This window comes from Macrosteles quadrilineatus, unplaced genomic scaffold (genome assembly GCF_028750875.1).
Source record: "Macrosteles quadrilineatus isolate MER2022 unplaced genomic scaffold, UCM_ALF_1.0 Scaffold_4__1_contigs__length_99947679, whole genome shotgun sequence".
NCBI classification, from domain to species: domain Eukaryota; kingdom Metazoa; phylum Arthropoda; class Insecta; order Hemiptera; family Cicadellidae; genus Macrosteles; species Macrosteles quadrilineatus.
The window spans coordinates 36,097,545-36,114,627 of record NW_026542597.1 but is presented as its reverse complement, the minus strand read 5'-3'; the positions used below and the strand labels follow the sequence as shown (position 1 = coordinate 36,114,627).

The window sequence follows — 17,083 nt, the reverse complement described above, 5'->3', positions numbered from 1 at the left end:
TGAACAGCTTGTTTGGTAATCCAACACGTTATCTTGGTAGCTTGGGTAGCGGAGTACCGGCTATCAGATAATATATTTATCTGGTGTTTGGAACGTATTTACTATTTATTTATCTGCTACTAAGTAGCTAAATAATTTAATAGTAGTGCAATTGGCATTTAGCTTTGCTTGTTTGGCTTGATATTTATTGAGACCAGCTACTAGAGGTGTAGTCACTCTGCCTTTAGTGCACTTGTATTATTATATGGTATTATTATTGAGTAAACTGGTTGATTCTTAGCTTGGGCATTAGAGTTGTGTATTGCAGTTTAGTGGCCTAGTAGACCCCGCCTGGTAATAACTCGCGTTGTGGTTTTTATTGGCAAGTCGTCGTGTAACTCACCGTGTTTTAGGCACTCTGGGCTTAACTATTGGATAGTTAGGACGAAGCCCGAGTTGCGTGGTCAGCAACGACCCCCTAGGAGTGTGGAGAATCGGCGTAGGCCTGGTGGTGATTATTGCACGTTTGTTTTGGTGACTTGTTTTTTTACTTGTTCACAGTGCCCGTGTATGAGCCAGTCCTATACCGGTTTGACCCGGCTTTTGGCCTAGTGGTTTCCCTGGCCTTATCGCAGACCCTGAAACTTTACCCAGCCATCGTAGGCTGAGCTATCCCCGGCAAACGGTTGCGACTGCACGCACTTTTAATATTATTTTTCCAGTGCAGAAAGTAGAGCGTCGCAAAGTTGCATTCAAATCTACATAATATGTTGACCTTTCCTATTTTAACGTTTGAACAAAACATTCACCCTTGTAAATACAAAAAATTCTATTATGTTTGCAGAGTATTTAGTAACAGTATATAACATGTAAAATCAATCAAATACACTATGACGAATCATTTTCGTTTCAATAATTCTCTGAAATAATCAAATAACCTTTTCCTGACTCACGACCCCAAAGCAAATAATAATTAATCGTAACAAGTTTCTTTTACCCCTCAGTGATAGGTTATATTCATTTCCATTTCCTGAATGGGTCTCAAACATCATCGTGATAGTGTTATAATTTTATTTTAACTCTGAGTACAAAATAGAAAACTTTCCAATCATCGTAAAACATTTTAACTCCAGATAAAATTTCATTTAATAAAATTCATCAGATGAAAGTTATAAAATAAATTAACAATTGTCAAGTGGGGCAATGAGCGTGATCAAAACAACACCATAAACTGCTATGGGGAATGGACGGCGTCGAGTGGCTGCTGAGGGATAATAGCTCCAACAGCCGCATAAACATCGTTAATGATCACCAGCTTCGTTTATGATACATCAACATCCACACGGATCATGTTGATCCAGCTTTTCATACCCTGATTGATTGCTTCGTGCAAAGCTTTTGTTAATTATATTTTTATCGTTAAAAACAATTTCGTTTTCCCAATGTCCGTGTGAAGCTTAGTTTTATCAGTTTCCAATTACTGAACCTTATTGAAATAACCAATTAATTTTTAAAAAATTGAGTTTTCCATTTATAAACATTGGTTATGATGGTTATCTTTTCTTATCAAACATCCACAATGATGTTGATCCAGCGTTTCATAGAATGGTTGTTTAGTTCGTCCAATTGCTTTGGTAATTCATATTATTACGATTATAATTTTGTTTTCAATTTTCCAACAGTGTTTTTCTTCTGCAGCAAAAAATATATAAACCCCATCACACGTTTAGTTACATTTAAACATGTTTCACCTAGAATACGAAATGGTGACCGGGGGGGGCTTCACTTGCGGAGGAGTGAGTTCAAAACCCACTAATCATTGAACATTTGAAGGTAAGTTGTTTAAATTGGTTGTTTAAGATCCACCCCAGAACCAATAGTCAGCCTGTTTATACACCAACACAAGGACAAAATATCGTTGGGAGAACTTCCTTTACTAAACTTGTATTCTTCTTACCTCAAATGGTGTTCTGAACCGCAGCACCTGGGGGGGAGGAACTTTGTGACAAACACTTTGGCTGCGAGTCAGAGGTTTTCTGTCCTTGTCTCGAATCTCGGGTCCAGGCCTGTTGCCCACAACCTAAAATAGAAATAAATCATTTATAAACCTTCAATGTCCAATTATTTCTAAGCAGTAAATATGAGTATACATAAATTAGGAGAATTGTATTATTTTATAAAATAGTTACCGGTAATACTTTATTTAAACTACCTCTAAAATGTTTTCTTTCATATTTTTGCTATGGGTACAAGCAATTTTTAGCCCTTATTTTCATAGTGTAAGCTTACGTTTAGTCAATTGAACATAGTATTTATTTATATTCTCATTTTCACCATCGTTCTTGGAAAATACTTTTTGATTTCTCTGTAATATTCAAAAGTTTACGTTTCCAATCTTAAAAGTGAAAGTACATTTAAAGAGGAAACCTTAAACGTAATCGAAACAAGGTTCAAGTATAATCTTTGGTAAAACTCCCACAGACAAACAATTAAAAGGACCAATGAAAAATAAAATCACAAACACTATTTATGTAACGTACCACGCCAAAATATGCCAGAGTGATTGCCTTAAGTTTTTATTTATGTTTTTGATTTATATCATAACTACTTTTTCTTATTCAGTCCTAGACCAGTTTAGTAAAACTAAACACTAAAATTTATCAAACCATTTTTCAATCATTCCAAACTGTTAGTATCTAAAAAGCTTCATTCAAATCAAATTTAAAGTTCTTTCATCAAACTTGATTACTGCTTGTGCCGTAAAATTACTCTGCTAGGCAATTAACGGAAGCAGTACGTATTTGTCTGGTTTTGTGTGATTTCAGCAAGATGTCTTTTCCAGGTATTACTAAGCTTCTACTTTTGTTTTGTTCACCGTAAAACAAATTAAAGAAACACCTCTCATATAGGAAAGCTATGATTAATAGTGTTGATACAATGTATTCATATTCGCTACAGTCAGGTAAATTTCAATATTTTTTATAATGCGATTTAACTTAAACTTGTAATTTATTTAACGAATCCAATAATGTAAAAACACCATTAGGTGTGTAGTAATCTAGTAATAGTAGTAATCTAGATTTGAAAGGTACTAATAAAGTAATTGGATGTTCTAGGACCTTGTTAAGGGGTGCTACCAAGACCAAAAAAGGAGGGGAGTCTGGGGGTCTTCCCTTTGGACAATTTTGTATTTTTAAACCCTTTTGGTGACTTTCTAAAGCCTTCTAACGCATAGTACTGTGTCCAAACCTCCATTACGTGTTTAGGACGTTTCTTTTAAATTAATTTTTCCTATATCCAATAGGGGGTGCTTTAACTTTAACCCCTTTATCCCCCCTTTTGGAACGCCCACTGTTCACGTTTGATGAATTAATGTGTATATTTCACACATTACAGCTTTGAGTACAAACACGCATTAAAAATATGACCTTATCTACGGGATCAATATGCACACAGCTGTTTTTATTTGTCGATATACCATGTAATCGTGTAATTACCTCAACCACCTCGTTTTCCCTCAGCGAGGTGAGTGACGTAGACCACTCGCTCTGCAGTTTGCTGATCGACTGCAGACCGTGGTTCCAGCTCTGGGAGCGCACCATGCTCGACCCATCGGCGGAACGCCGCCATTTGCCGCTGCGGAACTGCGCCAGTTTGCGTCTCAGGAAGGAGAACTCTCCCGGCTCCTTACCAGCTCCGGGACTAACGGGGCCCCCGGGTCTGGCAGGGCCCCCAGGGCTAACGGGGACCGCGGGAGACTTCTGTCGACGCATCCCTTCCAGCTGAGACGACAGCGTCATTTCCTGCAACAGAAGGATTTCGTTTGATTTTCCCTCAAGGATTTTTATATCTAATAAAATTTGCTTCACATTTGAGCCTTCGGGTTAGTAGCGGCAGTTGAGTTTGTAATTATCTTAAAAATATCATCTAACAGTATAGTATTGTTTCTTAATTATTTCCGCCTAAATATTTCACTCACACATAAACAACCTTAGGAAATACTACATCACGTTGTTTATACTCTTCACACTTCACTAACCAGTATTTTGTTTACATGGTGTTGTGAAAAACACGTGTAAACAGCGTTGTGTGTCAGACCCATTGTGCTGGACATTATGGCTACATAGTCCAACACCCAGACTGCCAAGAGAGGGCAATTACCATACCAATGGACATGTGTTAGTGTCAATGTGTTTTGTACGTGCAGCAAAATATTTGCAGACATTTAAGATTCAGAGTTTTGTATTTGCATAGATTAAACATACTCCATTATAGGCTAGAATATCATTCGTATGGATAATTGTTGAATAGTTTTCATGTTATACAGCCACGAGTAAAAGTATTTTAACTCATAATTCAACCTATATGCAAACTATTATTTCTCTTCTGGTGTCAAATCAAAGAGTAAAAAGTAAGCGCACAATAGTAAAGTCTACCAACAAAAGTGAGAAACATTTAGACATGGTCTCATATGGTAACTCAAACTTTACCAACATGGAACGCAAAGCCATGTTACAATAATAGTATGAAGTCTACATTTTTCAATACAATTTTACATTTGGGATGTATACTTATTGTACAAATACGTATACCACATACGCCTTACAGTTGATAAACTTTTTTCATACTTCGAGTAGAATACTTATTTTATAGTCTGAAACCTTTTTTGATGCGTGTTCAGTGTTGGATTACATTTAAGTGTCAATGTTAAATTATTTTTAATTTTTGTAAGGAAACATTTTACTAAATAAAAAATACAACCATTTCACTTTTTATTACTTATAGACGTGTAATAGTTTCTTAATATATAGGGCTGTATTTAGCTGTATTGAGTTAAAGTTGGTCAAATAAATGGAATAAATTGTAAAATGTAAATTTGATCTACTTAAACACGACTCTACTTAAACATATATTTACTATTTTCCTCAATTTATCAAAGGGGTGATAAATGTATAAGAAAGTTTTGATATATTTAAATACTTGATATCTAACAGAGAAGTGTCTACATGCAAGTTTTTTTTTTTAATTTAAATTGATTGCAATCCTTTAATATTGAAATTAAAACTACAAGTACTCAAGACGCCGGTCTGTTTCCAGGAAAATTAAGAATAAACCTTTTATGTACCTGGGCTTGCTTGATTTAAAATCATTCTGAAGATGTGATTGAATATGCAGGAAGAACAGCAAGTGAAGTTGGTTCAGAGCGCTCTTAGAATACATTGTCTTTTATTTGTAATTCCAAAACATAATTAGAACGAATTATTCTCTTGTTTCAAAATAAAACAGCAGGAAACCCTTGTTTGTGTATCTTTATTCCACACAAAGTTTTAGGTCGCACAAAGAAACATTCTATTTGATTCTTTATAACTTTATTTATTATGTACTTTATTTTATACTTACGATACATGTAGGAAAAAATCCATGTCTAATCTCTTATTAAATAAGACATGTGTTCAAGGAACAAAATGTTCCTCAAATGAAGATCCTGACAGTTTTCAGGATTTAGATAATTTTGTATGAAAAAGATACGGTTTTAATATGATGCTCTGTTTATGCGTCATATACAGATTATGTTTTGGTATTAGCATTTTGCGAAGTCTTTAAATTTCCCCCACCATTTACAATGAACTTCAAATTGCTATAAACCTTTGTATAACTCAACCATTGTGGATGGAGAGTAATTACATATGGCTGTAATTTTTAACCGTGTTTTACTGTAATGGCGACAACATTCCTGAAATTTTAAATCATCATTTCAAAAGTGAAAAATTGAATAAATATCGATTTAAATTTAGTTCGGGATAACTTTTCCATTGGAAATACCGCTCAAACAATGAAATAGTCCATTAATTACGACCAATTTGGAATCATAATAAAGCACAATCATCGTACCTAAAGACAAAGAAAAAGACAAAAATATCTCCTAATGGAGAACCCGTTAGAATGAATGAATAAATTAAATGTAATCTAGTATTAGTATTGAGATAAACCCCTAACAATCCCTAAAGTAAAATCCCTAACTTGTAAAACCCCTCCTTGTCAAGTCCTTGAACTGTATCTTCTAATGTATATATTTGTAAAAACATTATCCTACACATACAAGTACGATTTAGATGAATATATACAAGCTCAATAACGTAAAGTTGACTTGGTTTATCACAGCTTACAGCTGTATGAAGTTGGGCGGGAAACCTCAACATGTGGTAACATTAGGAACCTCCAACAGTCAGCTGTTTCATAAACTCACTTCAGCCAACCTCACTATGTTTACTCACTTGCCTAGCCACACGAGCTAAGGGGGTTTACAATTCTACATATGTAATTATCATCCGGTTACTTTATCTTTATTTTATTAACTACTAGCTGTTTGCCCGTTCTACGTACGGAAATCTTGTAGTAAGTTAAAACCTTACTAGTTAACCGCCCGTGCTCCGCCACGGGAATATTGTCAGCAATAAAAGAAATAATAATTAACAAATACTGTTTATCTTTGTATTTTATTTAGGGGTTGTTTATCTTTTTACATGAAATATAACTGATAGTTTACCTGTATAAACTATTTTATGTTAATCAAACCGATAATATTATTTTAACCAAATGAATGTTTATATTGATTCGAGTTTCATTTGAAAAATAAATAGTATACGAACTGGGCAATGCTGATAACCTAATAAGCAGCTATTTATGCTATTTAGATAATTTGCTGAAGTATATTCCTATAATCGTCGTTTTTTTTCATTACATTTGTTGTATGGAATAAAGATAATCAGCCTATATGTAAATAAATCACGCATCAGCAGTTGGTCGCATTTCACGAATCTTTGACCCATACTGTGAGTAAAAGCTGTGTTTACGTCGTATATATAAAGTTGGGCTTTGTTCAATGTTAGAGGGTATTAATGGTCCAATTTGATGGAAAAGGAGTCGTGGATTTTAAAACTATGTACCACTATGACTACCACTACCAGAAAGATTTGTATTCAAGTGAGACTTAGAACTGGCCATTTCAAATGCAGATTTGTATTATATTTTACTCAAATAGTTTTTTGTCTCTTTTGACCCTTAATACTTTTTTTATAAGTTAGTCGCTGTTGATAAGATTTTCCATAAACTCAAAATGTTGATAAGGAGTTCATTTTACCTTCCCCTTGTGACAACATAAGGAAAAAATATTTGTGTCCCAGTTAGTCTGTTCTGACAAAAAATTCATAGATTTGCAGTACTGACAAATCCAATCTAACGACCCCAATTCTAAAAATTGGTATTTTTTAGAAGGGACTTCCAGAGCACATTTAACACCATCACTGCTCTTTACCTTTTTAGTTCGATGGTTCTCTACATGTTCTTTTTTTTTTGGTTCTGTATGTCTCTTTACACCCGGTTAATGATTACCTTTTCTTTTTCTTTTTTGTACTTTTCACATCCTGGGGTTAATGATAAAGTTTTATAACGCTATAATGAACCGAGTCAACATTGCCATTAAACATGAAGTCAGATAGGTACTTCTTCGCCAGAACGAAATCGTAAGTCACAGTTTCTCAAGCAACTTCCCTGTGTAGGCCTACTCGAAAAAATATAGTTAGGGTATAGTTCACTGATAAATTGTAGTTCCAAATATCCCAGTGTACTCGTCATCTCGAGAAGGTAAAATTTGGACGTCGAACACTGATCTTGAGTAAGATTAATCACTTACGATAAAATGTTTGTATGTTTACCAATCATTAGCAATTATCTGTACAACTTGCAAGCGGATTTCCCTATGATTGTTCTGGTGGCTATAGAGAATAAATTATATTGATCAAAACAATAAGTTTCCGTACCCTACTATGGGTATTATTTCACATTACATACTCAAACATAAACTCAATTACCACTTTCCTTCAGATCACTTTGCAGGAAAACTAAAACATTTTTGTGTCCCAGTTAGTCTGTTCTGACTCGAAATTCATAGATTTGAAGTAGTGACAAATCCAATCTAACGACCCCAATTCAAAAGAGTTAGTTTTTTTTTTGGGACTTCCAGAGCACATTTAACACCAACACTGCTCTTTACCTTACCTCTAACCTAACCTAACCTAACCTAACCTAACCTAACCTTTTAAATTCGATGGTTCTCTACATTTTTTTTCGTTCGGTATGTCTCTTTACGCCCGGTTAGTGATTACCTTTTCTTTTTCCTTTTGTACTTTTCACACCCTGGGGTTAATGATAAAGTTTTATAACGCTATAATGACCCGATTCAACATTGCCATTAAACATCAAGTCACATACTTCTTCGCCAGAACCGAATGGCAAGTCACAGTTTCTCAAGCAACTTCCCTGTGTACTTGAAAAATTCACTGATATATTGTAGTTCCACGTATCCCAGCATACTCGCCATCTCGAGAAGGTAAAGTTTGGTACCACTGAACGTCTAACACTGATCTTGAGTAAGATTCGTCACCTACTATAAAATGTTTGTATGTTTCCCACTCATTAGCTTATGTACAACTTGCAAGCGGATTTCCCCATGATTATTCTGGTGGCCGTAGAGAATAAATTATATTGATCAAAACAATAAGTTTCCGTTCCCTACTATGGGTATTATTTCACATTTCATACTCAAACTTAATCTCAATTACCACTTTCCTTCAGATCACTTTGCAGGAAAACTAAAACATTTCAAAAATAAGTTAACAAATACACTTTCCTTGATCAAAATCGTGTGTTTATAAACAGAAACTCCAAGTTTAAAATTGCATACTGAAAGTGAGGTTATAAAAATAATAACAAATGTCTGACAAACATTAAACAGCTGACGAATAATTTATAAACTGATGTGTATTATATTCTTCAATAAGAATTGTATTGACTCGACCTTTAAAGGGCTGTAGGTCGTAGCCCTTAGAAAAAACGTAAATTCTAAGGAAGTTCGGCAAATCTACACACTATCCCCTTTAATTTGAGACATAAATCTTGTAGATCGGTCCAGTAATTACTGAGAAAACAGTGTTACAACTGTGTATTAAATATATAGATAGAAGATACAGTATTCAGAACAGGAGTTGGTTTGAATATTTAGTGTGCATTTTTCCAGATATGATGGCAAAACTATAATTGCTTAGGATTACATATAAACCTTCTCAAATACAATATCTGACAGTTTCAAAGCCAAAACGAATGCTTTGCAATTAAATGTCACCCGATCGTGTTAGTCCATATTTTATATCTAACGATGAAAGGAATTGCTTTACAGTATAGATCTATAGCCTTAAGGTAGGCCTGTAATTGAAAGTTATTTTTCACACTGGTTAAAAGTAGTTAAAACACTACCTCAACCTCACTACTGCACACTTTCTTCGGGTTGAAATTTTTATTAACAATGGTGCTCTTGTCTTTTCCACGAAAAATAAGGACATTAATTCGTTACCAATAGACATACACACACAAATACAGAATTGAGTCTACACAACATTTTGGAGTCCAGACAGAAAACGCTAAATATTATACCGTAAGACATCAATTAAATTTAATAAGCAATAAGGTGCAGTGTTTATAAATAAATATTGAAATTAGTGATGTGTTTGTATGTAAAAATGATTCTTACTGCTACCACCGGTTCTAAAGAAAAGTAGCAGTATCAAAAACCAACGTTTACATTTGAGAAAAGATGTTAACATATTAATGACAGTTTGAAGAAACCACCTTTATCCAAACAAAGGTTTCTTATTTAAAAGATTACGTAATCTCTAAACGATAATCGGTACATATATCTAGCAAACATTCAGAGGAAATGTGACAAAAAACGCACAAACCTGGGGTTTTGTACGTTTGTAGTTTTATTTCCTAAGTAGGAAAAGAGGTACCGATATCGTTGTCGAAATGTAAGTAAGTAGAAACCAAAAGTGACACATTGGATAAGCGAGTTTTGCTACATCTGTTAAGTTAAACCTCTGTTACGGTACGATCACAGCGAAATCAGAAAGATCTTCCAAGATCGCAGCAACATCCACGATCACCCACTGCAGTTGTGATTTTTTACTTTGACAACTGTAACACAACTGTCCTTGAAGCGCCGTCAATGAGTGGAAACCTTTGTAAGCTACGGTATTGGTGACGATGATTAAAAAATTTTAGTTTCCTTGCACTAATACAACACTGATTCGCGGTATTTTCCCTGGTTATCAAAACTCAAGAACAATCGTTGCACTTGCGATTAATTAAACCGGTTAAGTAAGGCACAACGTTTTTAATCTCACTTGGTTTGGATGTGCTGACAAAACTTGATCCGAAATGGTTGCGGTATTTGTAAACAACTTTGAATGTAAACATATCAGTGACAGCTAGAAGTGAGAACTAATCCAAACAGCTGATCGTTATTTCATAAAATGTAATAGTAAACATTGGGAGAAAATTTGACAAAAATCAGACAAAATTGGGTTTTTGGTGGTTTGTTACTTTGTTTTCTAAGAAGCGAGGCCATGTTTTTATAGCCAAAGACACTCTCACCAATTTAGTAAATACAGAAAAATGATTAGAACCTTGATCGGTAATCTAGTTTTCTAGGAGTAGGCCGCGTAAAATGACATTTCGGCGTTACAGACGGAGTCACAGAATGGACAGACAGACATACAGACAGAAATTGAGATAAGACTCGTTTCGGCTTTCTTAGGCTATGAAACGTAAAAATAACCAAAAACTGCATGATTCTAAGCAATGTACAGACAAAACTGTAATTTTATTTATATAGATAGATTCTACAACTGTAACTTTGTTTGTTAAACATACATTTGTAAGACAGCGACGCTCATCTAGGTGCGTTTTTTTAATCTGAATATTGCAAAGTAAAGTGTAAAGTGTAAAGTTGTAAAGTGAGTATTTGTTAACATCAAATTCATATTAACATGAACAATATTCCACACAGCATTATATAAAAATAAATTCATTATATAAAATAAACAGGTATTTGTCACACAAGGTTATCAGTATAAACAGAAGCCATCAATATCCTTACATCCAGAACCTCGCAAAGAAAAGTGCGATAATGGAGAGGCAAAGAAAAACTGAAAGCCTTGAAGTCGCAACAAAAGCTAAAGTGGCGATGATACAGGCTGTCATACTTAACAAGGCCGTTCAGTTGTACTGCTGCATGTAATGAGGCAAAAATACAACGAAGCAAGCCATTTACATGTTAATTTGAAACTGTAGAATAGTGGCAAAATTTGCGTTAAACACTCTCTAGCTTCTACAAACATTAAGTTTGGTAATGTACTTTCTCCTCTTAAATGGACTTAAAGTTAATAATGAACTTGAGCTATCTATATATATAAACCTCAAATACCACTGACTCATTCATTCACTTACTCACTCATCACGAAATCTCAGAAACCATAAGACCTAGGAACCTGAAACTTGGCAGGCATCTTCCTTTTGGGTAGTAAACGCTCACTAAGAAAGGATTTTACCATCCGACCTCTGGGCTCCGCCCCAGTGGCTCTAGAGTTTCCCATGTTAACCTTATGAGTACTTATATTTAAATGGAATTAATGAATCTTAACAGCTGTTTCAATTAAACAAGTTGGTTCTGTTCTATGATGTTCAATAGCATTAAAGTTACAAGGATTACCAACAGGGTGCAGCACTATTATTTCTTTTACATTTATGACAACAGCTAATTTGCAATCAAAAGGTGAGTGAGCGTAGCGAACGAACTTCAACCTGGAGGCGAGTTAGCGTAGCGAACGAGCTAACCTGAAAGTGAGTGAGCGTAGCGAACGAACTTCAACCAGGACGTCAGGACGTGATTGAGCCATGCGAACGAGATCATCTTGAAAATTAAGAAGTTAAACGGGGCAAAGCCCGCGGGTTACAGCTAGTTACTTATAAGTAACTCTTGCCCTTGTTTGAAACAGTTTATGTCAGTGGTGTGATTCAAAAGCGTGGTAGGTATTTTTAAGTAAACATATACAGGAAGCCCTATTCTTTAACTAGTTTGTAATAGTTATTGATTAATATAAAACAGTGATGTAACCTGTGTTGTGTAAAAGTATGGCCTCCTGTAATACGCCATATTAGAACATATTTTTCTGTAAACTTTTTAATCCCAATAACAACCAGTATCTTCAGTATCTTGTCGCGGAGGGGAAAGCAAAACCTCTGAATTCGGATTAAAAACGAACACCCTTTAAATAAATTTACTGTCAGTAAGTTTCTGAAGACAGGATGCAACTTATATTGTGGCATTAAGGTGGCAATTTCAACAAATCAATAATGTTAATAGAACTCATAACACTAGCATGAACTCAAGCAAAGAAACATCAATCCTCCCTATTTCAAACATGTAACTAGGTTTATGAAACCAAGCTGCAACATATTGGAGGGCATAAAAATCGCAGTCTAAATTCTTCTTGTTTATGAGTAGTTTGTGAGATGAATTTTTCGAAACTTTAAACCATTTCATTTTCCGATTCCAGCCCTGCAACCAGGTAACCCGAATTCAGCCATACATGGAATTTTAAGAACGTAACTAAAAACATTTAATGTTGAAGAAAAGTTGACAATGCCTACAATTGGTATGTTGGTGTAGTCAGTTGTGCGACGGGGGGGTGGATCCATGGCCACGATGTCGTGGGTTCAAATCCTGATACCTGCCGAAACATTTTTTAAATACAGTTCAACTCTCGTACTAAACCGGCAGTTCCGTTGCTGGATTCGACCGATGCATTGCATAGGCCCGAAGCATATGTAGCTGTGAAATGCAAGGAAAAATAGACCACCAACTTCTCAAAAGCTCTAAAACTGCAACATCCCGCTACTACGTTTCTGTAAGTTGCAACGCTATAATGGAGCATTAAATGGTAATTTTAATCAACGTATCATATCGTGAGTAGAACGCCCCTCACAAGCTATCGCTGCCATGTCTGTGTTAAACGTTCGTGCTACAGCTGAGATCGTGTCATGATAGCGAATAACAATCACGCACAACTACTTGCTCCAACCTGGATTTTTATCAGGTCCCCATACACGGGTAATATTAATTGTACTATGCATTGTGCAATCTTATCGAAGAGCAACCATGCACAGTTCAATAAGCTTGTGCAACCCACGGTTGAGTTAAAGTCGTCCATTTTGGTTTGGATTCAGGACAGTAACACCTTTTAGTTTCTTCATGTATGGTTTGCATTCTGCAGCGTGTGTGGTAGTCATATTGCTGACGAAGCTAAAGATGAAGAAGAGAATGTGGATGCAGGAGCGGTTGAAAGAGTGACTATACTCATGAAATTCTGCTGAAGGTGCTTCGATTAAGTGAACCAAGTGACTTTAAAATCTTTCTCTGGTTAGAAAGAAAATGGTGACATTTTTGCAGTAATTCGTCATACTGTTCAATCATCTTGCTTTTGTTACTGTAGTCCTTGGTCCCACAAAGTCGGTAAAGAACGGTACATCTCAATTACTCGGAATCATCTTTTCATCTATGGTTGTCAAAACAACACAAGAACGGCCTCTTGTCAGATGAACCGGTATACTGACAGGATATTGCGCAATACTTTCCATACACGATTCAATATTGAAGATTTTACAATAACGTCAAAAACTTGTTTTATTCACTCATCATATTTTCACCTTCAATTTAGTCACCACCTACAGCTGCTTTACTCTACAATAGTGATCAACGTTTACGTTGACTTAACTATTAGACTACTTTCGATAGTTACGGTAAGTTAAGTACCATACAGTATGTTTATACATTCATGTTAAGACAGCAAGCTGTAGACTGTACCTACTTTTTTTTCTTTTGTTCGATTAGTTAACCATTCAAAATGGCTTAATATTATTTATGCTAATGTATATAGGCCTATTGTTCTTTGTTATACATTATTATTTTTAGTATTTACGTCGTAATAGCCGTGAAATACTTTCAAACTAATCCACATAAGGACTTTGCACTTTTTAATCAGGTTGAAAAACCAATTGATAATTTCGTTTTTTTTTCTACCATTTTGTTCTGATTAGAACCAAATGAGACTCGATTGCATTCTTTTTTACATATTATATAAACAATTATAACTGTTTAGTTTCATATTTCAGCGTGCTCGATTCGTCTCGAATATTAATTACAAAAAGCACTTCGTAGTATTTCTATAGTAATTTTAATATTTACGCTCAGATATTTTTGTGTATTTCCAACAATCGTGTCGATTTGACAGTATCTAAGAGTAGTTGTACCTGAACACGTTTCACGTTGCTAAATGAAATAACTGTTTCTAATCTGGGACGAAATGCAGGAAACTTTCATAATTGGATTAATTTGTCGTTGAATTCACAGGGAACGCCCTTTATCCTGCCTACAGCCGTTATTATTGTTTTAACTGTTTAAGATGAATCGGAAGGAAAATTCACCTATCATAATACATATATGATACGAATATTACTAACGTTTTATTTACAAAACTCTTTCTACCTTAGAAAATGTTTAATACTTGTAAATTAGTGCTTGTGCCAAAAACTATCAATAATTTTCAGCTTCGTAGAATTTGTGATAATGATTTTGGCCACTGACGCTAGTTAGGTCGAAAGACTTTTCTACAAATCTATTTTATTTTCAAGCTAATGAGTACGCAAGTCGTATTTTCACTTATATTTTTAATCTGTAATAGAATATACCATTATTAACACCAATTTTTTACTAAATTTTTTACCTCTTTATTTAAAGGGTACTATTGTTTCATCATTGACTATTGGATAGTAGAGTCAAAGGTTTCATACAAGAATAAAGAAGATTTTTTAAATGTGACATTGTATTGGAACAAGATTATCATTTTTATTGAAGTCTTAATATCAATATAGGTTTTTTTGTGTGAATAATTTATAATTTTAACTGTTTATCTTACTAATATTATAAATGTGAAAGTTTGTGTGTTTGTTTGTTTGTTTGTTTGTTTGTTTGTTTGAAGTTCAATCACGCATTAACTACTGGACGGATTGGTCTGAAATTTGACATGATGATACCTCACATTCCCGATTAACATATAGGCATATTGTTATCTCAAAAATCCCTTCGGGCTCTGCCCCAGTGGCTCTGCAGTTCCCCATGTTAACCTTATGAGTATTCATATTTAAAGGAATTAAAGAATTAAGTCAGCTGTTTCAACTAAAAAGTTGGTTCTATGATATGAAAAAGCATTAAAAAGTTACAAGAATTGCCAACAGGGTGCAGCACTATATTTTTTTTTCATTTATGAAAACACCTAATTTGAACTAAGCAGCAATAAAAAACTGAGATATGCAAAGAGAACTGTCAAAGTAGGATTGTTTACAGTTATGTTTGTGTTATTAATTTCATAAAAATTTGTACTTTTTTGCGGATTCTTAAAAATGTATATTTCTCTATTGTTTTGGTGAAGTGGTAGAACATTATACCTATGGTAAATTTGTAATATTATAGTACATCGTAAATTTAAAGAAGCAAATTGTATCAAACTGTGTCCTCCCCATAGCAAATGCAAAGCTCGAGTGTAACTGCAATAAGCATTTTATACTTATATGCCAACCCCGTACGAAGGACGGGTACTCTGCTAGTACATACATATATAAGACACAGATTTAGAATTCTTATCAAAACCATGTAGATTGTGGGCAATACTTGAGAACATCGCAGTACTTTACTTATCGTTAGAAAATACTATGATTCACATGATTCTGTGGCGATATATAGATGCAATGTAAACTTAACACCAACCGAACTTCAAAATCAAATTATGAATAAGCCAATTAATTACCGGATGGGAATGAAATTACCCACCGTTATAGGTGTAAGTGGGGTAACACAAGCGGCAAATGAGGGCAAATGAATTCAAATTAGAACACATTGAAACATATTGCACACAGCTTTGTGTTCTAGAAACTATAAGCTCACATTGTGCTGTAATTAGAAGAGAGGTAAACGTTTACATGTTTAGTATTACAATATAAATCCCAAAGTACCCATGAACTTTTGAGAAAACTGCAAGTCACACCCCATAAACCATATGAGAAACTTCTTTCAATTTATTACCTTATTAAAATCTGGTGTGATTATTTGTTTTTAATAGTGTATTCACTTTTGTTTATTTTAAATTAACTTAACCAATCGATAGTTTTATTAATACTTATGAAGTCAAAAGTGGTGAAGCCTGTGGGTAATTATTTCAGATGAGTCACCGAACCTGGATTAAAGTACCAGGTTAAAATTCCATCCAATGGTAATTTGCTACATGATGTTTCCGTAACAAGTCGTACTCACTGTTGGTTGGTTAGTCTATTTAATAATTATGGGTCTACTAGGAGAGATGATAATGTCTGTTTTGTTTAATGACACGTGTGAATTTCCCCATGAAAAGCCATTAAAGAACTTTAATTTCATGTTGAAATTCAATCGTAAATTAGTAAACTATGTTACATTTTATGTATCGTGTTTGTAATATCTGTCGTATAGTTCAATTGCTGTTTTATTTATAGAAATTTAAAAAAAATGATTGTTTGTGATGTCAAGTCTTTTATTTAATTAGTGAAATGAACTGGTCGGTCGGATGGAATTGTAAAATAAAAATGGACCGTTCCTTTGACGTACTTTGTAAAGGGTTTTGAAGAGGAAAAAGTCAGACCAGAAGAGTGGAAACCTTTGCAATCAAATTGAATTTTAAGTAATATAATGTTTGGGAGGAGCTTAATTTAGGTCATGTCAATATTGTTAAATTAATCCTTTGATTATTTTCCATTTTACATTTAGTTAGATTTTCACTTTTTAATTTTAAATATTATAGTTTTTTTTTATCTATTACTGTTAACAAAATGTCAAGAAATATAGTTTGGTAACACTGGAAGGACAATTGCATAGTTCTCAAGAAATACATATTTGAGAATTTGTTTCTCTTATTTGTAGTAAGCCAAATAAATTCAACCTTTGAATAAAAAAATGTTGTCGATATTAATATTATCCTTATCGAATCCTACTCCTATTTTAAAAGAGTCCTTTACAAGGAAACGTGGAGGCCAGGACTAGGCTGGCGTGCCGCAAGGATCGATCCTGGGCCAGAAATAACTCTGCACTAACTGTGTCATCTGATTAGCCCTCTCTGTTGGTTGG

General features: G+C 34.4%; 1 protein-coding gene across 1 annotated transcript in view; it reads right to left on the bottom strand.

Annotated features, from left to right (window-relative positions):
* The window catches only part of LOC128991506 (pleckstrin homology domain-containing family G member 5-like), a 263,086-nt gene that overhangs the window by 212,165 nt on the left and 33,838 nt on the right, over positions 1 to 17,083 (bottom strand). The window contains exons 3-4 of the mRNA XM_054414443.1: positions 3,477 to 3,782; positions 1,937 to 2,059 (exon numbers count right to left, since the gene is read on the bottom strand). Coding sequence (XP_054270418.1) covers positions 1,937 to 2,059; positions 3,477 to 3,779 — 426 coding nt within the window. The 5' untranslated portion in view covers positions 3,780 to 3,782. The remainder of the gene's footprint in view (positions 1 to 1,936; positions 2,060 to 3,476; positions 3,783 to 17,083) is intronic.